Below are 26,714 nucleotides of genomic sequence, written 5' to 3'. Positions count from 1 at the left end.
CTCCTCCATCTGGAAAGGTTTGCCAAGGACAGTGCTCAAATATTTCCACGGCTGGGCTAATTAATGGTTGTTATAGTGGGGTGAGAGGTAACATACAGTGAACATCGGTGGCTGACATCTGAGATGGGAGAGATAAGAGCGGGGTGATCCTGGAGGTTCAGCGCCCGCCAATGGGAAGCCGCGGCGGCTGATCTATGGTACGGTGGGCGGAGCACCGTTGGGCTCCGCCCACGGTCGTGGCCTCCACCGCCCTCAGCGCCTGCCACAGTGTGCCTCTCGCTCTCCGCCTGGAAGGAACTGTTGTGCTGCGCTGCGCTGCGCTCGTGACACTCGGTATCGGTGCGAGTGACTTGTGTGAGACTGTTGCCGAGAAACTGTAGTTTGCGCATTGAGCGGCAGTGCCGTGTAGAGACAAGGCAAGATGATTGTGTGTTGTGCAGGCTGCCAGAAGCCCATTACAGGCAAATTCCTGGTGACGGTGCTGGAGAGGACCTGGCATGCGGAGTGTGTGCGCTGCTCCGACTGCGGCTGCGCCCTCACCGACAAGTGCTTCAGTCGGGAAGGAAAACTCTTCTGCAGGAGCGACTTCTTCAGGTGAGTGTTCCAGTCCTTTCCCCCCCTGGCTTCCATGGCCCAGTTCGGTGGGTTTCACAGCGCGTATATTGGCCTGGTGGGCGCCGAGACCACCTCCAGCAGCCTGCTGACGGCAACAGCAGTCGGGTCGTGGAGACCAGTCAGCCACAAGGTGGACTGGGAGACAGTGACAAGTTATAATAACAGGCTGGGTGACGGACCAGCATCCTCCTCTACACATCTTTCTCTCCTGTTACTGACTGTAGCATCACTGGCTTACTTCTACTTGGCCTGCCAGTTGAGAGTGAAGTCGACGCTGTGCGTTTGTCTTTTAATTGAAAGGCTGTTGGCTATGCTTTTCCTTAACAAGCCAACGAGCAGTAAATTTGAAAATAAATTGTAATAACCTTAAAAATGTCTGAGCAGTATAGGCGGCGCTCACAAGTCTATACTTAAAAAATTTATCATTTGTTAAGCCTGTGGTGGTTAGGAATTGATTCGCAAACCACGACCCGGAGTCTATGATACCCTGGGCGGCTCCGCTATGTTTAACTCTGACAATTTCGAACTAGGCCTATGTGCTGGAGATGGATAAACTCCTTCGTGAGAGCTTCGATGCAAGATATATAAACTATTGACATAAGTCAGATGAGTTGAATCCCCGTAACAAACAGCATATAGCAACGGAAACCCTCATAAATCGTCCCACTAATTACATTAGCAACAGCAACTGTGTAAGGAAAATATTACCATCCAACCAGCGACCCAAATTTGAAATCTTATTGCAATAAAAAAAAAATTCACAATGACATGACAACGAGTAAATAACCCAACTCATCCATAAAATGCAAAGGCAGTGATGACGCTCAGGTCCGTCCTGGAGGCTCATCAGGTCTTGGGATGAGTTATGTAAGTCGTATTATCGTGAACACGTTCAGGGGTGGGGTAGGGGTCCTCCCCCCCTCCCCCCCCGTGCCACCTCAGTTATGCATTCCGCCGGGGCATTGTATATATATTTTTCCCGCTCCGTCATCAAAGGTGATCGAGCACAGCTGTCAAAATAGAGCGCACTTGTTCACCCTCGCGGTAATAACTAGCGCTCACGACAACAAATAAAATGCTCCATTATTCTTGTGATTCTGCTGAGAGAAAGAACTCTTGCTCTGTCGAATAATAAAATATTAAAGTATAAAAGTTTAGATAATTGAATCGTATCCAGCAGTGTTTAACTTCTAGAGAGACAAACTGTATTGTACGAGTTAAGCAGACAATGTTCTTGAAGGATGTGAAGGCGGTCGGGCTGTCATTCACAAACAAGTTGGCTTGTTTTCACTACTCAAACAGCTGTTTATGCTAATGTTATCCTCGCCCGACCGACTTCTTAACACGCACACTCGCCGCCACAACACTTCCGCGCCGCCTCTACCACATTTCCCGCATCGCCACTTCAATACTCCCCCTCACCACCACCACAATAATTCCTCTCACCATCACAATACCCTCCTCACCACCACTATAATCCTCCCCTCGCCAATATCACAATACTCCCCTCACCAGGACAATATTTGTTGCGGAACAGCCCTCATAATTCGACAGTGTTGGGCTTCCTACCAGTACCACACTCGCTCCTGTTTACACCTCACGTGTTATCAACATTTCACTAGTTACCTCATTATCTGGCAACTAATGAACTGAATCCCTTCAGTTATATGTAAGGAATATATACATAGAGTATATGTGTGTAAATCACGAAAATTAACATGTGATACACAATTAGCACGTGATTAACTCTATATATATATATATATATATATATATATATATATATATATATATATATATATATATATATATATATATATATATATATATATATATATATATATATACATCCTATGACAGTGTCAGACAACGGAGGAAAATTGAAACAGGAATTTCCTTAAGGAAATTCCTGTTTCAGTTTTCCTCCGTGGTCTCACACTCACATTTTTAATCACGTGTTTATTTTTCGTGATTTACACACACACACAGCTGTGTGTGTATATATATATATATATATATATATATATATATATATATATATATATATATATATATATATATATATATATGAATATGAATATATATATATATATATATATATATATATATATATATATTGTACCTAGTAGCCAGAACGTCGTACTCGACATACTATGCAAGGCCCGATTTGCGTAATAAGCCAAGTTTTCCTGAATTTATATATTTTTCAATATTTTTTCTTATGAAATGATAAAGCTATCCATTTCATTATGTATGAGTTAATTTTTTTTTTAATTTGAGTTAAAACTAACGTGGATATATGACTGAACCTAACCAACCCTACCTAACCTAACCTAACCTATCTTAACCTAACATAAACTAACACAATTAAGTCAATAATTTATGTTCTTAATATAATATAATAATAATAATTCAAATAAACTAATTGGAAACAATAAATTGAAAATAAAGAAAACTACTCGGCCTATTAGGCAAATCGGGCCTTGCATAGTAGGCCGAGAAGTGAGTTCTGGCTACTAGGTACAACATATGAATATATATGTCGTACCTAGTAGCCAGAGAGCACTTCTCAGCCTACTATGCAAGGCCCGATTTGCCTAATAAGCCAAGTTTTCATGAATTAATTGTTTTTCGACTACCTAACCTACCTTACATAACCTAACCTAACTTTTTCGGCTACCTAACCTAACCTAACCTATAAAGATAGGTTAGGTTAGGTTAGGTAGGGTTGGTTAGGTTCGGTCATATATCTACGTTAATTTTAACTCCAATAAAAAAAAATTGACCTCATACATAATAAAATAGGTAGCTTTATCATTTCATAAGAAAAAAATTAGAGAAAATATATAATAATTCAGGAAAACTTGGCTTATTAGGCAAATCGGGCCTTGCATAGTAGGCCGAGAAGTGCATTCTGGCTACTAGATACGACATATATATATATATATATATATATATATATATATATATATCTTCATTCTTTCTGAAGATGTATTATTAAATACGAAAGTACTTAAGGAAATTCCTGTTTCAATTCTTCCTTCGAGGTCTGAACAAAGTGAACCTCGGAGAAAAACACACAAAATGAATTAGAGGGGAATTTTTGGGTCCCTTCCAAAATATACATACATACATATATATATATATATATATATATATATATATATATATATATATATATATATATATATATATATATATATATATTGTACCTAATAGGCCAAGTTTCCTAACAAGCCGAGTTTTCCTGAAATTAGATATATGTATAAACAAAATTATTTGGAATTATAACGTTTTCCATTATATTATATATGATTTTAATATTTTTTTGAGTTAAAGCTTACATAGAAATTTGATCAAACCTAACTTACTTAGCCTAAGCCCGTAAGTCATGTTCTTAATATAATATAATAATATTATTTCTAATAAACCTATTTGAAAATACACATTTGAAAATAAATAAATCACTGTCTGTTAGGCAAATAGGGCGTTGCATACAAGGCCAAGTATTGATTTATGGATATTAGGTACAACAGATGTTACATATACCTACACACACACACATAACTTGTGTGTTTATCTATGAATGCTTTTAGACACTAATAATATAAAAATATTTATGCAAGTGGTTAGAGGGGAATGAGTCACATAAGGTCACGCGCCCTCACACACACACGTACACATGGACACAGAGGGAACAGTCTGGTTCCTCTCAATATTTGCTGATGGCACTAAAATTATGAGAAGGCTCAAGAGAAAGGGTAACAGAAAGAGACTACAAGATGACCTAGACAAACTGAGGGAATGGTCCAACAAATGGCTACTAGAGTTTAACGTAAAATAATGGAGATAGGTGGAAGGAGCAGGAGGCCTGAAACAAGGTACCAAATGTGAGATGAATCCTCCATGAAACGTGCAGAGGATGTATTGGTTGATATCACACTGAACCTGTCTCCTGACCCCCCACAACAAAAGGATATCATCAGTCGCTTAAGCGGGGTTGGCTAACATAAGAACTGTCTTCATAAAATTGTGAAAGGAATCATTTAGAACCTTAAGTATCACATATGTCAGACTAATCTTGGAGTATGCGGCTCCAGCATGGAGCCCGCACCTAGTCATGCACAAAACGACGTTGGAAAAGGTTGAAATGTTTTCCCACCAGAGTAGTCCGAGAACTCCGAGGTATGAGTTACGAGGAAAGGCGACATGAATTGAACTTGCGCCGCTGGAAGACAGGAAATATAGAGGAGACATGATTATCGCATACAAAATTCTCAGGAAAAATTGACAGGATGAATACAGACTGTATAGCACGCACGGGTGGTACACGAACAAGGGGATACAGGTAAAAACTGAGTACTCAAATGAGCCACAGAGACTTTAGAAAATTTTTTTAGTAGGAAATGACGTGGAAGAGGCAGACTCTATTCACATCTCAAGTGTAGACTTGATAGAGCTCAATAGGCTCAGGAACCTATACGTCAATAAATTGCCTGTCAGTAGTGGGGCCGAAAACCGAAGATCAATCCCCCCCACAGGCACAATTAGGTGAACACACACACACACACACACACACACACACACACACACACACACACACACACACACACACACACACACACACACAGAAAGATTTTAGAAATCTTAGAAATTAGAAATCCCCAGAGATATTAGAAAGAACTTTTTTAGTGTGAGAGTTGTTGACAAATGGAATGCATTAGGAAGTGATGTGGTGGAGGCTGACTCCATACACAGTTTCAAGTGTTGATATGATAGAGCCCAATAGGCTCAGGAATCTGTACACCTGTTGATTGACGGTTGAGAGGCGGGACCAAAGAGCCAGAGCTCAACCCCCGCAAACACAACTAGGTGAGTACACGCACACACACACACACACACACACACACACACACACACACACACACACACACACACACACACTCATACACACACACGCACACACACACACACACACACACACACACACACACACACACACACACACACACACACACACACACACACACACACACACACACTGAGCAGCGGCCGCGAAAACCCTCATGATTTATAGTGGCGTGACGAAGGTGTTCACGGCGCAGCGCTCACCACGCCGACTCTCGCACTCATTACGCACTCACTCCTCCCTCTCGCACTCCAGTGTTACCACTCATTACGCACTCGCTCCTTCCTCTCGCACTCGATACATCAGCGTTACCGCATTACCCGCGCCAACACGGCTTTACCCCACATCAACATGCGCATAAACTTCATGCGTCTCGAGCGCCGCATTCTTATTATTCCATAATTTTCACCAAGACACTTTATGGGGTAAATTGCCGTTATTAATATTACAGTATTTTGACGATTTTCTCGGGTGGTGGGGGGGGGGTTGTAGGGGGGGGGAATTGGGTGACGAGGGGTGGGGATTGGTTGGAGATCGTTTGTAGCGTTTAGATTAACGCTATCGTTAACGAGTGGTTCAGTTATTCGCCTGTTTTTGCAAAGCGACGTCTATATGGGAAATATAACCTTGAGGTGTTCGAGTGGGTATAAGGTATCAGTGTTACAGGCAGACGACCCGCTGTCGCGGTGTAATTGTGTATTATATGAACAAATTGTTCATTTAATTGTGTATACACAACTAAAATTGTGCCTTTTAGTTGTGTGTTCATCTAGTTCACCTAGTTGTGCTTGCGGGGGTTGAGCTCTGCTCTTTCGGCCCGCCTCTCAACTGTCAGTTAACTGTTACTATTAACTAATTTTTTTTTCCAACACCCCCTCCCACCTCCCACAGGAAGCAGCCCGTAACAGCTGTCTAACTCCCAGGTACCTATTTACTGCTAGATAACAGGGGCATCAGGGTGAAAGAAACTCTGGTTATTTGTCTCTGCCGGCTCCGGGATTCGAACTCGGGCATTACTAGTCCCTCGCGCTGTCCACTCAGCTACCAGACCCCGTGTGTGTGTGTGTGTGTGTGTGTGTAGTCTGGCATGATTATCACGCCAGGGCGCGCTATGCAACCTTACTGCCTAAGCGCTTCTGGGAGGGTCAGTAGTGTGTCACGGTTGTGTGGTCATTCTAATGAGGTGATACGGGATAGGGGCGATACGGTGATCTAATTATTCTCTCTCTCTCTCTCTCTCTCTCTCTCTCTCTCTCTCTCTCTCTCTCTCTCTCTCTCTCTCTCTCTCTCTCTCTCTCTCTCTCTCTTTCTCTCTCTCTCTCTCTCTTTCTCTCTCTCTCTCTCTCTCTCTCTCTCTCTCTCTCTCTCTCTCTCTCTCTCTCTCTCTCTCTCTCTCTCTCTCTCTCTCTCTCTCTCTCTCCTACTTCAATGAAACAAAGTAACAATGCTCAGATTTATTCCAATGCTCAAGATGTTTATTCAGTGGTAAAAATATTACCAGAGTTCCTATGGTTGGACCAGGCGGCCTACTAGGCCGCCCATGGGATGGGTATGGGGTGCATAATAAAGAAAGAAATTGAATTGGCCACCTCTTTCTAATAGTCTTATTACGCCCGACAGCTTAAACCACAATTACAAGTGATGTAGTTATTATTATTTGTGATAATTGCATTCCCTTTTATTATTTTTTTATTATGTTTTAGTCCTCAAATAATTTTGCGTGCATGGTGCCACCAGTTGCCTATTCCCTACACCCCTTCTTGTTCTTGCTTCTGCCCGGTATCACGTATTTTCTCATTTCCCCTCTTTCATTTTCAGTTAATCGTGCCTCTTTTATCATTTTTTCCCCACTACTGTATATCCAGTTTCTCCTGTTCAGTCCTCTCACTTCCTCCTGATTCACCCTCTCACTCTCTCCTTATCCACCCTCTCACTCCCACCTTATCCACCCTCTCACTCTCTCCTTATCCACCCCTCACTAACTCCTTATCAACCCCCCTCACTTCCTCAGCAACCCATTTTCCCCTCTCAATACAACTGTGTCCAGTCATCTATACTTTCCTCTTCGGCTCATTTCCATCACCACTCTTGTTTCATTAGCTTCCCCCACCCCCATCCCCTCTAAACTCCCCCCATCACCACTGCCTTTCCTCATCCCCCTCTCCTGCCCTCCCCCCATCCTCCGGGCACCCCCCATGCGGTCCTCTCCTTACCCCATCTCGTCTTCACCTGCATGACACGCATACCTTCCCTCATCTCATGCTGGGCCCGCCACACTTGTATCCCGTTCTCAACCTTCCAATCAAGCTTCACCCTTACCCTTCTCCCCCCCCCCCCACCACCCACCCATTCCTCTACTCATCACCCGTCACCATCCACCGCACTCACCTGGTACTCACCTAGTCACCGTGGGCGTAAACCCATGATCCAAAGAGCGCGTGACACTTTTTTTGCTCATCACAACCGCGAATTTCTCACCAGCGGCAGACGTGTTGAGATGTGCTCCCTTTGTGGGAGCTTGGGGGGGGGATGTGCTCCCTCTGTGGGAGCTTGTGGGGAGATTTGCTCCCTTTGCTCCCTGTTCCTCCCTTGCGCGTCTGCGTCGACTCTTGCCGCGCATGATGCAGGATAACAAGTCTCGCGAGGACAATGAGAGGAGGAGCTGAAGATATCCTAATTAAAATTAGTCTATTTCTCTTTAGGTTCCTTAGCTATGACGTCCTTCAGAACCAACGTCCCCTGGCTTTGGTGGTTGTGTCTCGTCCCTGGCCTCAATGGTAGAGACTACGTCTTAGAACCACCACCATTTTTTTACCTATATGAGCACCATCACTCACTACCTACCAAGCACCCCCCATGTACAACATCTACCACAACTACCTAACGTGGTAGGTAGTTGTACCACAACCCTAGGCAACTATCACCACAACCGCCCACCGTAGACAGGTAACAAACTAGTTTCACTCTGTCACATCTGCCTACCACCACTACTACCACTACCAGGCTCCTCACCACGACCACCACTACCACTACCAGGCTCCCCACGACGACCACCACCACTACCACCACCACCACTACCACTACCAGGCTCCTCACCACTACCACCACTACCACTACCAGGCTCCACACTATCACCACCACCACCACCAGGCTCCTCACGACCTCCTGACAGAGACTGGTGAGAGGTGGCGACTCGGTGCTTCAGGAAGCGCACATCTCGTCCATTACTGATCAATAAAGAGTCATGGACCGTGCACAAATGCTGCAGTTTCATTATGTGGCTCTGCTCAGTATTTTCTACCTTGTGACTCTCTTATTAAGCCTCGGGCAGTCAAGGACACCCACTCTCATATGGTTGTAAATTGATAATTGGAAAAATAGCTAAACTAACGTAAATTTAGGAATTTGAGAACAAGAGATGGAAAAATAATCCAGTAGTTGAGATAACGATGAGGTAATCCAGTAGTTGAGATAACGATGAGGTAATCCAGTAGTTGAGATAACGATGAGGTAATCCAGTAGTTGAGATAACGATGAGGTAATCTAGTAGTTGAGATAACGAGGAGGTAATCCAGTAGTTGAGATAACGATGAGGTAATCCAGTAGTTGAGATAACGATGAGGTAATCTAGTAGTTGAGATAACGATGAGGTAATCCAGTAGTTGAGATAACGAGGAGGTAATCCAGTAGTTGAGATAACGATGAGGTAATCCAGTAGTTGAGATAACGACGAGGTAATCCAGTAGTTGAGATAACGACGAGGTAATCCAGTAGTTGAGATAACGACGAGGTAATCCAGTAGTTGAGATAACGACGAGGTAATCCAGTAGTTGAGAAAACGACGAGGTAATCCAGTGGTTGAGATAATGATGAGGTAATCCAGTAGTTGAGATAACGATGAGGTAATTCAGTAGGAGAGAAGAATATCAGTGAACGCTGAAGTTGCAGGAATCCTAATTGCTAACGCCAAGATATATGAATATTCATTTAGTAACAGATTAGTACAAAATTTGCATACCGGGGGAGTGCACACAACGGCCAGGACTCGTCAAGTATTTAAGTGTCCACTTACGAAGCCTGTACATCTTGGCGACCAACTTGTATATAAACAGTCCATTCTCGAAACTTTGCGACTTTAAGTTTATTATTATAGACAACCTCGTATAGAGCTTCGGAGCTCATAAACTATTTAACAATTGGAAACTAAGCCAACGTGGTTGATTAAAGATGTACAGGTTTCGTATGTGCACACAAACACGTGTGGAATCTTCGTCCAGAACGGCTATTTTACCAGTCGCAGAAATTGAATTTAAAATATCGTATGGTAAAAAGAAAGCTTTTTTGGAATACTTAGCCTAATCGCTGTTTGGCCAATAACAAACTAATTTCAACAGAGATGTTAATACTTCTTAATGGTCAGCAAACCACATTAAAGTGGGGGATGAACTCGGGTGATCTCTTTACAGAGGTGACGAGTGCTGTGTAGATGTTGTACAGGTACTGCTCTCTCTCTCTCTCTCTCTCTCTCTCTCTCTCTCTCTCTCTCTCTCTCTCTCTCTCTCTCTCTCTCTCTCTCTCTCTCTCTCTCTCTCTCTCTCTCTCTCTCTCACGTCTACGAAAACACCACATTTACCTCAGTATATAAATTTGATCCATTTTTTATCTTTATTTAATAAAATACAATATAAATCATATACAGAAATGTTACAATGCAATACTACATTACATATACAGTAGTATAATTCTCATTAAACAAGTGTGTCATTATCACAGAACATGAACTTTACACCCCCTAAATGTTATACTTATTTTTCTTTAAATGATTTACAATATTGGAGATTATATTTACATTAATTTACAAGGGAAATTATTACATTTATATATATATTTTATATAATTCTCAGTAAACAAATTTTTCAAGTATAACCCCAAGTGTTATACTTGATCCTCGCAAGAACTTCACTATTTTGTCTACTGAGTAACCTGCTGCGTGAAATTTGGAGAGTGGCGCAGGGTGACAACTGGGATGTATTGGGTGTGGCGCAGGGTGACAACGGGGATGTATTGGGTGTGGCGCAGGGTGACAACTGGGATGTATTAGGTGTGGCGCAGGGTGACAACAGGGATGTATTTGGTGTGGCGCAGGGTGACAACAGGGATGTATTGGGTGTGGCGCAGACTGGCAACAGGTGACCGCCAAATAAAGCCGCAGACTATTCTAAATACCAGCGGAAGCTGTATTGTCCTTACCACTGTGTCTTGTCCTGTCACCCGCCCATGTTCTGGATACACAGACACGCTTCACCACACACACACACACACACACACACACACACACACACACACACACACACACACACACACACACACACAAACTGAATGCCCAAATGAGCCACAGAGATATTAGAAAGAACTTTTTTAGTGTCAGAATGGTTGACAAATGGAATGAATTAGGAAGTGATGTGGTGGAGGCTGACTCCATACACAGTTTGAAGTGTAGATATGATAGAGCCCAATAGGCTCAGGAATCTGTACACCTGTTGATTGACGGTTGAGAGGCGGGACCAAAGAGCCAGAGCTCAACCCCCGCAAACACAACTAGGTGAGTACACATACACACACACACACACACGTGTGTGTGTGTATATATATATATATATATATATATATATATATATATATATATATATATATATATATATATATATATATATATATGTATATATATATATATATATATATATATATATATATATATATATATATATATATATATATATATATATTATTTAATTTCGTGCTCAGCATGTGTGCTCTTACATATGACAATTGTCATATAGCCGTCACATACATAACTTTCATATGTATATATGGAATATAACATGCATATATTTGTATCTAGTCTCAAAAGCTGTTCACGTGAGGCAGTTATGCAAGTTCCAGCTGTGTCTGGGTTAAAGTGACATGATGAACAACCCAGCGGGTTTTCTTCCTTTTGGGGAGTGTTGTACATGCTGCTATTGGCGGTGTGTCCACTCACGTGATGAGTGACGCTGCCCAATATACTCGCCCCCTCGGGGCAAAATTCAAAATACTCACAAAATATATTCAAAATACTCACAAAATATACTCTCGTTTATGGTGTATGCTGGGAGGTTACTCAGCGAGCGTGCTCTTCTCTCTCCCCCTCCCTCCTCCATGGTCAATCCCCCCTTCAAGGCTAGGAGAGCGCTATCCTCTACCCCTCCCTCCCCCCCGTGATCAGTAGGGCCCTTTCACCTTCCTCTTCCCGATCAGCAGTGCGCTGTTCGACCCCCAGGTAGGGAGCAGAACGGTTTGTTTATGACCATATAGCGTAGTGGTCCATTCTATACTGCAGCCGCATTGCAACTTCACATACCCCGACGCAATGGTCCCTCCCCCACCACCACAATACCGACACAGCGGTCCATCCCACCACAATACCGACGCAGCGGTCCATCCCACCACAATACCGACACAGCGGTCCATCCCACCACAATACCGACACAGCGGTCCATCCCACCACAATGTGTGGCGGGATGTCCATCCCACCACAATACCGACGCAGCGGTCCATCCCACCACAATACCGACGCAGCTATAACACCTCCTCCCCCTCCACAATGACCTCAATCCCCCCCCCCCACACACACACAGGCATCACAGAGGACCCCCAACATCCACACAGCGGTTCCCCGGCTCTACGGGCACTGCTAAAGGGTGGGGTGGGGTGGGGTGGCCTCCATCCTCCCCTCATCTCACCACTTCCGATCTTATCAGGCTCATCCAGCGTCTCTGATCCCAGTTGTTGGTCGTCACCTTCCTCCTTTAAATATGAGGTTTAATATTTAAGCATTATGGGCTAGGCTAGGAAAGATTTATTATAATCTTAAGGGTATAAAATGCCAATATTTCATGTTTTGTTGTTGAATTCCTCTTGTTGAAGGCATTCGTTGATATCATTACTCATTATAAGTCTTATTTGCAATAAACTTGTGAATTACAATCTTGGTAACCAAGTCCTCTTCCCCTTGTTAGTACTGCCAGATATCAGCAACATAAGGCTGTATGCGTTCGAGACCCATACAGTCCAAGTGAAGGGAATGGGGATAAGGTTGTATAGCCTCACGCCCCCGCGGTATCCTGCGTGGTGTATGTGTCGTATAGCTTCGCGACCTAGCACTTCAAGACGACCTATTCTAGGAAGGGTTGGTGAAGACCCTTCGCAGTTTGGGGTAGTTGTATATTTTCCTTGTGCGTTGTGTGAGCGTGTTGCCGTACGGCTTGTCATAACTTACTGCTACCATTGTTATTTGACGCGCACCTCCACATGTCCTCGGATATCGAAGCGGCTCGCCCTCTTGTAATCAAATCCTGCCCATTTTTGTCATCATTCTTTCAACAATTCATTACTCAATAAAGCATATATATTAGAATATTAGAATCCCTCGGCTGCCAGGCAAGAAACACTAATCCAGTATGCATTTCCCCTCAGAACTGCCACATTGAGGTGCTGGAAAGGTAGCTGGTATATATGTCATAATACATACACATTCACATGATATACATTCCTTGTGTGATTCTCTGGTATTTTGATCATCGAGGTCAGAAAATTGTCGGTTGGCAAATTACTGCTTTTCTGTGAAAGAAGAAGATAACAAATTGATGATTGAGGGGGGAGGCGGCCTGGCCTTGCATTCGTAAAATCGGTAAGTGTTGAAACTGGCGTGTGCGTGATTGATGAGTCTGGCCGTAGAGGGACACGCTGGCATGTTGGGTGTGTGTGTGTGTGTGTGTGTGTGTGTGTGTGTGTGTGTGTGTGTGTGTGTGTGTGTGTGTGTGTGTGTGTGTGTGTGTGTGTGCGGTGGAAGGAACATATTCCGGGTTTTGCCTTCTTTTTCAAAGAAGTAAAAAAGAAAGGTTTTCTTTTCTTTGCCTTCTTTACACAAAATTTTTCATTGCTTTCATTTTAATATTTTCCCATTTTTTTTTTATTTTCTTTATGAAAATTGCGCCGCTTGGCTTGGCCTAAATTATTTGATTGTCACCGATCATAGGCTATCGTCGTGTCCAGTATAGCCTCATGTTATCAGTGATAGCCTATTTGCTATCTCTTGATTCGTACCCATCATGTTGCCACGAATATTTATAAAACTCCATTTATGTACGTGTCGTTCTCCATACAACAGAATATCTTGAGATGATTTCGGGGCTTGCGTCCCCGCGGCCTGGTCCTCGACCAGGCCTCCTTTTTGTTACACACCCGGGCCCCGGGAAACAGCCCGTAGCAGCTGTCTAACTCCCAGGTACCTAATTTACTGCTAGGGTAACTGGGGCATCAGGGTGAAAGACACATTTTGCCCATTTGTCTCCGCCTCCACCGGGGATCGAACCCGGAACCTCAGGACTACGAATCCGAAGCTCTGTCCACCCAGCTGTCAGGCGCCCATCAGATTTTACTCAAATACAGATAATATGTGTTCTAGATCGATTTTTCCTTCCCGACCTGTGTAGTCGCAGACGAGACAACAGCAGTGAAATATTGTATGACATATTGTCGGGACCAATACGAAAATTAGATTTATCGAAGTCCTTCCTAGCTGGGGAAGCATACCAGTCTCTTAATCTACCGCTCCGTAAAAAATCCAACCTGTTAGCTTAACTAGAACTGTAAGAACCCACGTAACCAGCCTAACCTATCGAGTCCGGTGCATGGAAAACGTAAATGTTTGTGAGCCGTTACTTTTCTTAATAGGTTACATTCGTAACGTTGGCTACGATAAGGTAAAAAAAATCATGTGAGAGATTGGGTTGTTCTCGACTGCCCGCGCAGTCACCCATCCATCCAATGTTGACCTCATCCGGAATTATTATACACAGACCGATTTCCACTATTGGTATGTTCTTAACAACACGTGTTTCCCTGTCGTGTGTTGTCGCAGGTGAAGCAACACAACGAGCTTGGAGTGTTCTTAACAACATACGTTTCCCTCCCCTCTTGCTCAACACAAAAAATCCCGCGAACCAGTCTAAACTTCACACTTCCATCAGACCTTTGATCCTGTCTGTATTTCCTCCCTCCTCTCTCCTCTCTATTTCTCTCCCACTTTGTCATTCTGTCTCTAATTTCTACTTCCTGCACATTATCTCAACACTGTTTTATACTACCCATAGTTTACTCAACTCTCAGTGCACGGTGTTATATAAGTAATTTGTGTACACTTCTCTTCTAGCACCAGTGTCGATACCGAAATTCCTTTACCAACTCTCAACACATATGACAACCCAAATAATGTGGCCTTATTCATCCTGCGGGTATAATCTTATTGGTTTTGTCGTCAGTTCGCACATTATCATGGCTAATTATGGTCCTCCGTGTGTACAGGCGTGTAAATATAGCCCTCATACCCCTGTGGGCTGAGTGAATAACAACTTTACATATATCCCATTCGTCTTTTCGTCGCGTTCTTCGTTTCCTAGTCCAGCTGCTGCCGCTGCTGCTGCTGCTGCTGCTGCTGCTGCTGCTGCTGCTGCTGCTCCTCCTCCTCCTCCTTGTTCCTCAGCCACTGTCTACCGTTTCTATCCTCTCCTAACCACCAAAGTCACCAAAATGCAACGTTTTGAACAGCCTTGTACCTCACGACAGCGAAATTCTCCCCACCCCTCAGTTAAAAATCCTGGCGGGGACAATCAATAGTCGGCGTATTTCCACGCTGTGCCGGGCAAGAAATATGTTGTAATTTCGAGAGCTGTCGAGGGCAGGTATTGTCTGGCGTTTTGCACGCTGGGAGGAGGAGGGGTCGTTAGGCCCTGGCTGCTCTCTTACACGCCCGAGCCAGCATCTTCCGCGCTCTCCCTGCTCTCACACTCCTACACAACTACACTCGTTCTCCTACGCTGCTACTTGCCCACGCCCACGATGATATCGCATACCGTGTCTGCGTCCACGTGTATATACTCCTATGTACGTATTCTCAGTTCACTCTCACGCTACTTCCTGTCTTATACGCTCTCAAGTCCGCGCCTGCGTCCTAAACTCCAGCGAAATTACTGTACGCAATAACATTGTCCACAAACATGCAGCTTATTATTATTATTACACACATAACGCGCACATACATTTATTATGAACTAGTCTCCAGCAATGGCAAGGTGTCCACCCCAAGCCTAGTGATCGGAAGTGTCGAGTTGGTCAGGATTCACCACTTCTGATCCAGCGAGACAGGAAGTCCTTTCTCCCTAATGTGTCAGTGTATTTGTGAACCAGTCTGGGTCTTACAAGCCAGTGGGACATGAATTTTAATCATCACTGCCTTTTCAACTATGTATATATATATATATATATATATATATATATATATATATATATATATATATATATATATATATATATATGTCCCTCTAATGCGTTATGCGTGGTTTCCTCCGAGGCTATGGGTCCCCCCTTCTTCCAGCTAGAGGTGGTACTCCCTTCCATTTATATATATATATATATATATATATATATATATATATATATATATATATATATATATATATATATATATATATATATAATGTGTATGCAAAACAAGGGACATCTAAGGACCCTTGCCAGAATAGCAGTAGCCAAGAGGACGCGGAAAAGTTGGGATAGTGAGTGTTGAACATCGAGCAAGTTTATTGCTCGGAAAACAAGGTAAACTATTGTATAGATAGTTTATCTATACAACGTAAACTATTGTATAGATAGTTTATCTATACAGACCCCTCTATACGAGGCCCATATTTATCTATATGAAACCCTCGTCACAATTGATAGCTTGACGATGTTGATTATTTGGGCCAACAATAGGTGTGGCCAATTAATTAAATTGAGAATAATATGCATATTTTTTTACTGTTGTGATGAAAAAGTTTTACTTGTAAATTGGATAAAGACGCCATTTCAGCATTATGTGGACCAGCCATTAAAGTGGATTTAATGGGTTTTTAAGGTTTAATATTGACATAAAATGCAGGAAAATTAGGTATACAATAATTATGCCGCTTTCTGATCACATTTTTTTGGTGTGTGGATAGTCAGAAGGGTTACTGTGTGTGGATAGTCAGGCAGGAGGGTTACTGTGTGTGGATAGTCAGGCAGGAGGGTTACTGTGTGTGGATAGTTAGACAGGAGGGTTACTGTGTGTGAATAGTCAGACAGGAGGGCTACTGTGTGTGGATAGTCAGGCAGGAGGGTTACTGTGTGTGGATAGTCAGGCAGGATGGTTACTGTGTGTGGATAGTCAGGCAGGATGGTTACTGTGTGTGGATAGTCAGGCGGGCAGGAGGGTTACTGTGTGAGGATAGTCAGACAGGATGGTTACTGTGTGTGGATAGTCAGGCAGGAGGGTTACTGTGTGAGGATAGTCAGGCAGGATGGTTACTGTGTGTGGATAGGAAGGCAGGATGGTTACTGTGTGTGGATAGTCAGACAGGAGGGTTACTGTGTGTGGATAGTCAGGCAGGATGGTTACTGTGTGTGGATAGTCAGACAGGAGGGTTACTGTGTGTGGATAGTCAGGCAGGATGGTTACTGTGTGTGTGGATAGTCAGGCAGGATGGTTACTGTGTGTGGATAGTCAGGCAGGATGGTTACTGTGTGTGGATAGTCAGGCAAGAGGATTACTGTGTGTGGATAGTCAGGCAAGAGGGTTACTGTGTGTGGATAGTCAGGCAAGAGGGTTACTCTGTGTGGATAGTCAGGCAGGATGGTTACTGTGTGTGGATAGTCAGGCAAGAGGGTTACTGTGTGTGGATAGTCAGGCAGGAGGGTTACTGTGTGTGGATAGTTAGGCAGAAGGGTTACTGTGTGTGGATAGTCAGACAGGATGGTTACTGTGTGTGGATAGTTGAGGGATTCCTTAATGTGTGTATTATGCTCTATATTGTCCTGCCTGAAGAAGGTATATATGAAGCAGTCTATCTTTTTTCCCCAATTAAGGGGGGGATTTGAGAAGTCACCCTTGGGAGGAAAACTTCCATGTTGCAATTCTAAGATATAATCAAATGTTGTTTATAAATGTTATATATTATATCTGTCATTCATTGGCATTTCAAGTTTCTATACCATGTCTTCCACGTTATATTTCGTAGTGTAATATTTGCCATTTATAATTTGCTACGTCATCGCGGAATGTATTGTTAAGCCATATGAAAATGGAAGCATGTGGTGTTCACCTTTATCAATACGTCACACACCGAGGACTTGTATAAATATTTGACAGCGAGTTTTAGCGATGAGCTTCCCTCTGGTGGCAGCATGTGAGGCTGTTACTGACATTTCAAATCATGGGTCGGCAATGTTTATGTATACAAATATATGTTGCCTCAGTAAAATAGATATATATTTATATATATTTATATATATATTTTTTTTTCACTGCTGTAACATTTTTGCTTTGCCGCGCGTGGGAAAAAATATGAGGGAATATATTTTATAATGTTTATTGATTTCACGTCAACAAGCATCCCAGGCATATTTTACGAGTTTCAAAATATTTATCGGGACTGAAGCGTATTTCATTATTTACACAGTCCTGTATTATCACGGTAAACTCCCCCCTCTACAGATTTCACGTTTTTATTCATTGATGTTTTTGAGGGGCCAAGTAATACCATAGTTATTTTATGCATCGGTCAATATCAAGCTCAAATATATTTGAATGTTTGCCCTCCCGATACGAGTGTGGAGAATTATGCAGCTGGAAGCGTCACTCATTGACTATTCCACAGAATTGAGTGGAAAATTTAGTATAATACACTTCTTGTCGGCTCTGATGTATACGGCTTGTCTGTATTAATTTGATATTTCTAAGTCATTTTAAAGTCTTTGGTAATTTGAGTTTTTGTATTGTTTAACTGTGTATTTTTATGTAATTTGCGGAGAGTAAATAAAATAGACGAAATTGATTAGCACATTAACTAGTGTATATATGATATCTGTGACACCAGTTGAGCGCTGTGACACCAGTTGAGCGCCGCGACACCAGCTGAGCGCTGTGACACCGGCTGAGCGCCGCGACACCGGCTGAGCGCCGCGACACCGGCTGAGCGCCGCGACACAGGCTGAGCGCCGCGACACAGGCTGAGCGCCGCGACACCGGCTGAGCGCCGCGAAACCGGCTGAGCGCCGCGACACCGGCTGAGCGCCGCGACACAGGCTGAGCGCCGCGACACCGGCTGAGCGCCGCGAAACCGGCTGAGCGCCGCGACACCGGCTGAGCGCCGCGTGTCCAAGAAAAAAATAACACAGTATAATGATCGTATATAAATATTAATAATTATCATACCAATATAACAAAACAAAATGAAAATGACCATTGTAGAATTCGATAGTGCATTCCAAGTTTGTTCTTATGCATATAATTACCATAACATTTGCACAGTATGTTCGTGTATATTAATAATCTAATAATTACCCGAACAATTGTAATAGTTAAATATAACAATTATAATGGTTAAATATAACAATTATAATGGTTAAATATTATCAAGTGTTTCCTACCTTTGTGTTTTAGAGTATTATTTACGTGTAAAAAAAATAATTTATTGAAAATAGAATTTATACAAGTCTTGCAACATTAAAAAAATCCTTAGTGCTTATATAAGCAATTTTCAAAGTGCTTGAAACAATCGTTTTCTCAGTTTCTGCAACATGAGCATTTTTTTCAACACTTGCAAATTTGACTTTGCGTTAACTAAAATGCTTTTAATATTGTGTGTGTATGATCTGTGATTTTTATGTGTAGTGTCTATTGTGTAGCCATGCCATGTGCTTGATAAAATATTTTGACTGCAGGATTTGGTAGACAATATTTACTATTGAATGTCCCATTCATGCCTGCCTGCTTGACTATTTATCTCTTGTGGTTTCCATGTATATGTTTTTTGGTTGCCTGAGTGTATTAACGTGATGACCAGACCACACACACACTAGAAGGTGAAGGGACGACGACGTTTCGGTCCGTCCTGGACCATTCTCAAGTCGATTGTTGAATCGACTTGAGAATGGTCCAGGACGGACCGAAACGTCGTCGTCCCTTCACCTTCTAGTGTGTGGTCTGGTCATCATACTTTAGCCACGTTATTGTGACTCATCGCCTGCGTATTAACGTGTATATATTTCGCTTTTAAGTATGCAAATCTGAACGGGGTCTGCTCCTTTAGGGAAGTTTGACTGGTTGTGTGGGTGTAATGTGTCCGTGTCTGTTTGGTTTCTTGTTTGCTTGAGACCTATTAACCTCTGGAGGGTTATTAAGGTTACTACCCGAGTTTACTGATCAACCAGCAAGTATACTTCACCCCTGAGCATAATTCAAGACTGGGTCGGTACATCTGTCCAATGTTCGGTCCTGGAGTAAACTCTGGGTGTATATACACCGAGGAGCAGGGTGTACAGCTCGGTGTAAGTATCCCTGTGTCCTGTGAGTTTATTAATGGCATTTTATTAGCATAGCGACTGCAAGACATCAAGTTCAGCGCATGACTAACATGCGCTACAGACTAGCGCACAATGGCTGGACATCCTGTTGCATACACACACGTGCGCGCACACACACACACACACACACACACACACACACACACACACACACACACACACACGCGCGCGCGCGCGCGCGCTTTCGTGCCAGTACTTATCTAGCCTAAGGGTGATGGGATTCGAATTGGTCTATTACATTTTTTTAATAAATTTGAAGGTATACATTTCGCTGCATGTGTTCTACAGCAAAATATTAGCATTTATTGGCTTCAGCGGTATACATGCACTCGACGGTTTAATGGCGTCGCCGGAACAAGCCGAGGCAGCGTACTTATATTTTTATCTATATATTTGGAACAAAAGTGTGCGTGCTAATTATAATTGTCTTGTAAGAAGGGAATATGCGTTAAAAATGCATACTTACGCATTATGGCAAGCTTCGTTCCCAAACTACAAAGTAAACGACGTATTTAAACGCCATAAAATAAAATACCTGCATGTTTTACAACTGATGGGCGAGTTTTAACGAATATGTGAATTTGTATAGATAATGCGAACATAAATGTTTAACGTCGAATGTTGGTATAGCAGATGTTGGCATGACGCGTATAACTGGACTGACGCATATTCTGACGCATCAATCAAGCGTGAAACCATTATGACGCATATCTTTCACCCGCAGTGACGCATGAAACGGTTTGGGCGCGTACCCTATTTATGTTTCACCCGCAATGATGCGTAAAATAATTTTGACACTTTTTTTTTTTTTTGGACGAGTCACATCAGACGCATACAACACTGCCGCTCGGGTGGTCGGCTGGCGGGCTCCTCGCGCTCAATGGCAACACATTTATCTGTTGCATGCTGGTAGCGAAGACTGGATTCAGCGCATGACTAACATGCACTACAGACTAGCGCACAATGGCTGGACATCCTGTTGCACACACACACACACACACACACACACACACACACACACACACACTGATCGTCTTGATTGATCACACAGATTGATTGTTGGATGCTGGTAGCGAAGACTGGGTTGTGGCCTGAGTAAACTTTCTTTGCATAGAGAAATCACATTAACATGATGTATTAATGAGGTAATCACTAGGAGCCGTGAAGAGGATTCCAGCCTGTTCTCTGGACACTCTCAAGCAAACGCCTCATGCAACTTGCTCTTAAGTGTAATTGTCTCAGACGTTAACTTGGGAGTACCCAGAGCATAGGCTCGACTTCTCTGTTGTATGAAATGGATATATATCTGATGTAAATCTAAGTGGAATAGGCGATTAGCCTTCATACGATCACAGTCAACCAGACTGCACCAACTGTATGTAAACAAAAGGGTTTGTGTTGATCCAGACGCTTCTCTCGATTTACCACTCAGTTAACAATGGTTTGCCAAGCCAGAAACGTAGGAACCCAAGCCGATGATACGGCATCCCAGGCATGCTGGTGGAGGCTTGACAACTTTGTTCGACGCCTTGCTTCATCTCGCGTATACAAGTGCCATCGCTTCTCCATTATCATAACTATTAGTTATTCCAGACACACACACAGTGCTTTGCTCTGCTTATAAGATTCATTTATTAGGGTTTCTGAATTATTGTTTCTTGTTAGCCTGTACACTAAGGAAGTATTGAGTCTTTTGGGAAAGTTAGGTGGACAGGAAAACTTTCCCTGATGGTTTAACTTTCTGTTAATTTTTTAGAATTTATGAAAGTTTTCTGATTGACAAATTAAATGAGGAAAATATCCAAACGTAGTTGAAAATTGTGGGTGATGATGAATAGACTACTAGCTTTTTTATTGTTTTGCTAAAGTAGCTTGTTTTTCTTTGATGTAAGAACTCGGTATTTTCACTTTTCACGGACGAGATGGTACTGCTTGCCCTTAGACTGTGAAGCTGACTTCTATATAAATAGTGCTTAACTTACCGTGTAAATTTTGCCCTTACATTTTCCGTTTTCTACATTAAATATACAAAACCACGATTTTAGTTACAAGTCCAGATAATTTTCCCGGGAAACTTTTTTTTTTGTTTAAGAGAAGAAAGATATCGAGTTCCTCTAACTTAGTGTTGCCATGATTGATAACTTTTGGAATTTATGGAGTTAATATAAAATATTACACATGAAATGTATTTAAGAGGCGCTTGTTGAGATTTAATGACAAGATTACTAGACATTATTCACTCTGATTTCAGTGTTCAGGGAGCTGGAGTTCCGTGATATGATCACTGGCACTATGTCCAGTATTCCCATCATTTTAAGGTGATTGATCGATATAAAAACTCCATATTCTTGCCTTTAATTTATTTAGGCTTTGAGTGTCTCCTGTCAGTCAATAGACATATCTCTTGCGAGTTATGTCTATTAAAGTACAAAACGGTGCTCGTGATTTTAGGCTAGTTCAATGATTTTTGTCTAAATTAGTCCGTAAAGCAACTGACTTTATCGACTGGATTAATTGACTCTCTTAGCATGTAGTGTTTCATCTGGACTTCACCTAATAATTTCCGTTTGAATTAAGCGTCATAATTGTAATATAATTTTTCGACGTAAGTCTTTGGAAGTCAATTTTATCCGAATTTTTCGATTTAAGCCATAATGTTCATAGTATAGTTTTCTCTTAATCGGAATTTATTTTAGTTTGTATTAACTTAACTGCTTAAGTTTATAATGTCATGCAAGAGACACACCGAGAGGTGTATTATCCGCTACTCTGTGAATACACCCAGAGCTTACTGTAGTCCTACACTGTATTCTAGACGAAAGTATTTTACACGTGATGGTCAGTAAGCAGTTTTGGTAGCCTTAACTCTACAAAGGTGATAAGGCCCTACTCCAAACAAATCATTCGTGACTTGAAGATCACCTTTCTGCGATCTATAACAAAGGTGCTGCTAGCTCTGTACTTGTAGACCGGGAGAGACAGGGAGCTGGTGGCGCTGGTGGGGCTTCTCCCCCTTGATCCCTGGATAAACTGGAGACGGGGAGGGGCTGGCAGAGAGGGGAGGAGCAACAAGAAAACGGTATGGCAAGGAGAGGAGAAGGAGGAGGAGCAACGCCAGAGTGAGAGGGAGAGGGGAGGAGCGTGGATAGAGAGGCCGTACTGCGGCAAATAAATATTTAGGGGCTGGGACTCCAGTTGATGGCAACGGGATGGTGTGTACTGTCTTGGGGGATTTCATGGGACGGGGAGTTGAGGGGTGAGGCCTGAGCCGCAGCAGACAGGGGCTTGGGTTGGATAAGTAGCTGGGACAGGAAGAAAGGAATATGGGACGGCAGCGATCTACCGCCCCTGGGAGGGTTCTTTAAGGGGAAGGAGGGGGGGAGGCCCTGGATGCTCCGGCTGGTCCAGATTCCAGAGTCATCTTAGCTGGCGGCTTTGGGCTGTAGGTTACTGCTTCGGGGCAGTGGGATGGTGTTTCAAGGCTGTGGCCTGGTGTTTCGGGACAGTCGGCGGGTACTTCGGGACAGTCGGCGGGTACTTCGGGACAGTCGGCGGGTACTTTGGGACAATGGGCTGGTGTTTAGGGGCTGTAAGCTTGTGTTTTGCGACTGTGGGTCGGTGCTTCGGGGTCTACGGGCTGTGAACTGTTGCATCTGGGCGATGATGTAGTGTTTCACGGACCTGGGGCAGCTGAAATTCCCCCGGAAGGCATGTGGGTTTTTGTCACAGGTGCGGGCAAGGGTTTCGGGTACAAGAACGATTGTTTGGTGCTGGGGGGCAGGAGTGGTTGGGGGGTAGTAGAAGCTTGGGGTCGTAGCAGCCAGGGGCAAGGGTCGTGAGTGATGAGAGCCAGATACTGCTCCAGGCTCGTCACGACTCTGGTCGGGAACCATCCACTCCTACTCCAAAAAAAGCAAAACAAAAAAAAAGGACAAAAAAGAGAAGACTGGAATTAAAATGCAGAAAAGTACATTATTTTGTCCAATTTTTTCCAGATTGTGAAGCTGATAAAAATAGAACTTTTGTGATGTTTGTTTCATGGGAAATTATAGCATTTTTCCAATGCATTTTACCAGTGTAAATCACGTTTGCTGTGCTTGTTTCTTGAAGACTTAGCTAGTCAGATTTACATTAGACATATGCTTTTCAGTTGGATAATTTACATGATACTTAGGCCAAGTTTTGAAGTGTGAAACACAGAACATAAAAAGTTTACGCTAATGCTTATCCAATTTAATTCAGATTAAAATCTAAAACTCAGTATTAAGATTATCGTTGTAAAAATACGCAGTGTAAATAGTCACTCAACCCAGCACACAGGAGCCCGGACGCCGGAGTGCTTGGAGAGCGTAGGGTGACCGTGAGAGCTGCCCTGGAGAGCTCGCACGCTGACAAAATTGAAACGATGTATAGAACGCAAAAGGTCTTTGGAAAGAACTGGTACGCAAACAGTATGGAATGAACTGGTACGCAAACAGTATGGAATGAACTGGAACACAAGGAATCTGGAAAATGGAACACAATGGCCCTGGGAATGAACTGGAACCACACAGGCCCCGGGGAAATGAACTGGAACCACGAGGGTCCCGAGGGAATGAACTGGAACCACAATGGCCCCTGGGGAATGAACTGGAACCACGAGGGCCCCGGGGGGAATGAACTGGAACCACACAGGTCCCGGGGGAATGAACTGGAACCACGAGGGCCCTGGGGGAATGAACTGGAACCACAACAGCCCCTCTGTGTGATTTACTTCCCTTTAAAGCTCTTCAGGAACCACTTTAGTCCTGCTTAATTCACTCTGTCGTTGAATAATTCACCGTGGCCTTGAATCATTCACTTTGACCTTGAATCATTCACTCTGACCCTACATGGTATTGCACTGCCTAGTGGGATGTTCCGTCAGGGGGGCGGGTTGTGGGGCGGGCGGTGCGTTAGTGATGCGGGAACTGCGGCTCTTCACCCCCGCCTGCGTAATGAAGACAAAGGTGACAAGATCGACCGGCCCTGGCGTCCACGTGGACATGTTTATGGTAACACCTGGGTGATGTAGTGCTCACCTTGCTTTATGGTAACGGTGGGGGGTCGAAGACGGAGTTTACGGAGGCGTGGGGGGGGGGGGAGGGGAAAATGGGAAGAGCCGTTGGGGATCCTAACTAACCTTTCCTCCTCCCCCTTCCTCAACGGCTATTATTTTCGCCTTTCTCCTTCTGCCCCCTGCCTTCTGTCTCCTGTCTCCTGCCCCCTGCCTTCTGTCTCCTGTCTCCTGCCTCCTGCCCCGAAACCTCTGTCTCCGATCTCCCCACTAGGGCAGGGGGAGAAGAGACGGAGGGAAATGTTCGGGGGCCACATATGCATTGATGAGAAAGAGATGGAGTAGAGTCTACAGGGGTAGGTGTTGGGGAGGAGACGGAGGAGGGGGGCAGGGAAGATTCGGGTGCTGGATGGAGAGAGGGACAAAGGCAGGTAACCAGAAAGGAAGCCCAGGGGGAAGAGAAAAAGATTAGAAGGAAAGAATGGAGAAGGTGATGAGGTGGGAGCGGGGAAAAAACACTAAGCTTGGATGGGAATAGGTGTGTGAGTGTGTGTGTACTCACCTAATTGTACTCACCTAATTGTGCTTGCGGGGGGTTGAGCTTTGGCTCTTTGGTCCCGCCTCTCAACTGTCAATCAACTGGTGTACAGATTACAGTGTGTGTGTGTGTGTGTGTGTGTGTGTGTGTGTGTGTGTGTGTGTGTGTGTATGTGTGCGTGTGTGTGTGTGCTTGCTTTTTCAAAGTACATTAGAAACAGACAACCGTCCTCTAACACGCGCGCGTGTGCGCTTTTAAACATGTGTTATCACCTGGATGAGTAAATACCAGGCCTGGTGGCGGCCGTGGTCACGGTGTACAGGGAGGGACGCTCAACGTTAGAGACGCGTGGCGTGGGAGCTGGGAGCTGGGTGCTGGGTGCTGGGTGCTGGGTGCTGGGAGCTGGCAGCTCTGAGGCTGGGAGGTGTGGCGGCGCTGGCCATCCTCGTGCTCTGGCAGCATGTACTTACACTAACGATGAGCACCATAGTACATATACCGACGTACAACGAAATTAGAAAGTAGAAATCGACACTATTGAGTTGGAGAGACCGGAACGAAATTATTTTCACTGGGGTCCCATATACACTGGGGTCCTATATACACTGGGGTCCCATATACACTGGGGGTCCCATATACACTGGGGTCCTATATACACTGGAGTCCCATATACACTGGGGTCCCAAATACACTGGGGTCCCATATACACTGGGGGTCCCATATACACTGGGGTCCCATATACACTGGGGTCCCATATACACTGGGGGTCCCATAAACACTGGGGGTCCCATATACACTGGGGTCCTATATACACTGGAGTCCCATATACACTGGGGTCCCAAATACACTGGGGTCCCATATACACTGGGGTCCCATATACACTGGGGTCCCATATACACTGGAGTCCCATATACACTGGGGGTCCCATATACACTGGGGTCCCATATACACTGGGGTCCCATATACACTGGGGTCCCATATACACTGGGGTCCCATATACACTGGGGTCCCATATACACTGGGGGTCCCATATACACTGGGGTCCCATATACACTGGGGTCCCATATACACTGGGGTCCCATATACACTGATATCCAACATTCTTCTGTGGCGGCAAAGGATGAAAGGTTCGC

At 43.8% G+C, this 26,714-nt stretch overlaps 1 protein-coding gene across 1 annotated transcript in view; it reads left to right on the top strand.

Moving 5' to 3' along the window:
• The first annotated feature begins 280 nt into the window (after positions 1–280).
• LOC123747813 (LIM homeobox 1) overlaps positions 281–26,714 on the top strand; it is a 62,773-nt gene continuing 36,339 nt past the window's right edge. Inside the window, exon 1 of the mRNA XM_069302489.1 lies at positions 281–594. Coding sequence (XP_069158590.1) covers positions 422–594 — 173 coding nt within the window. The 5' untranslated portion in view covers positions 281–421. The remainder of the gene's footprint in view (positions 595–26,714) is intronic.

Source organism: Procambarus clarkii, chromosome 1 (genome assembly GCF_040958095.1).
Source record: "Procambarus clarkii isolate CNS0578487 chromosome 1, FALCON_Pclarkii_2.0, whole genome shotgun sequence".
Taxonomy (NCBI): Eukaryota; Metazoa; Arthropoda; class Malacostraca; order Decapoda; family Cambaridae; genus Procambarus; species Procambarus clarkii.
The sequence above is the reverse complement of the archived record's forward strand: the minus strand, read 5'-3'. Positions and strand labels throughout refer to the sequence as shown.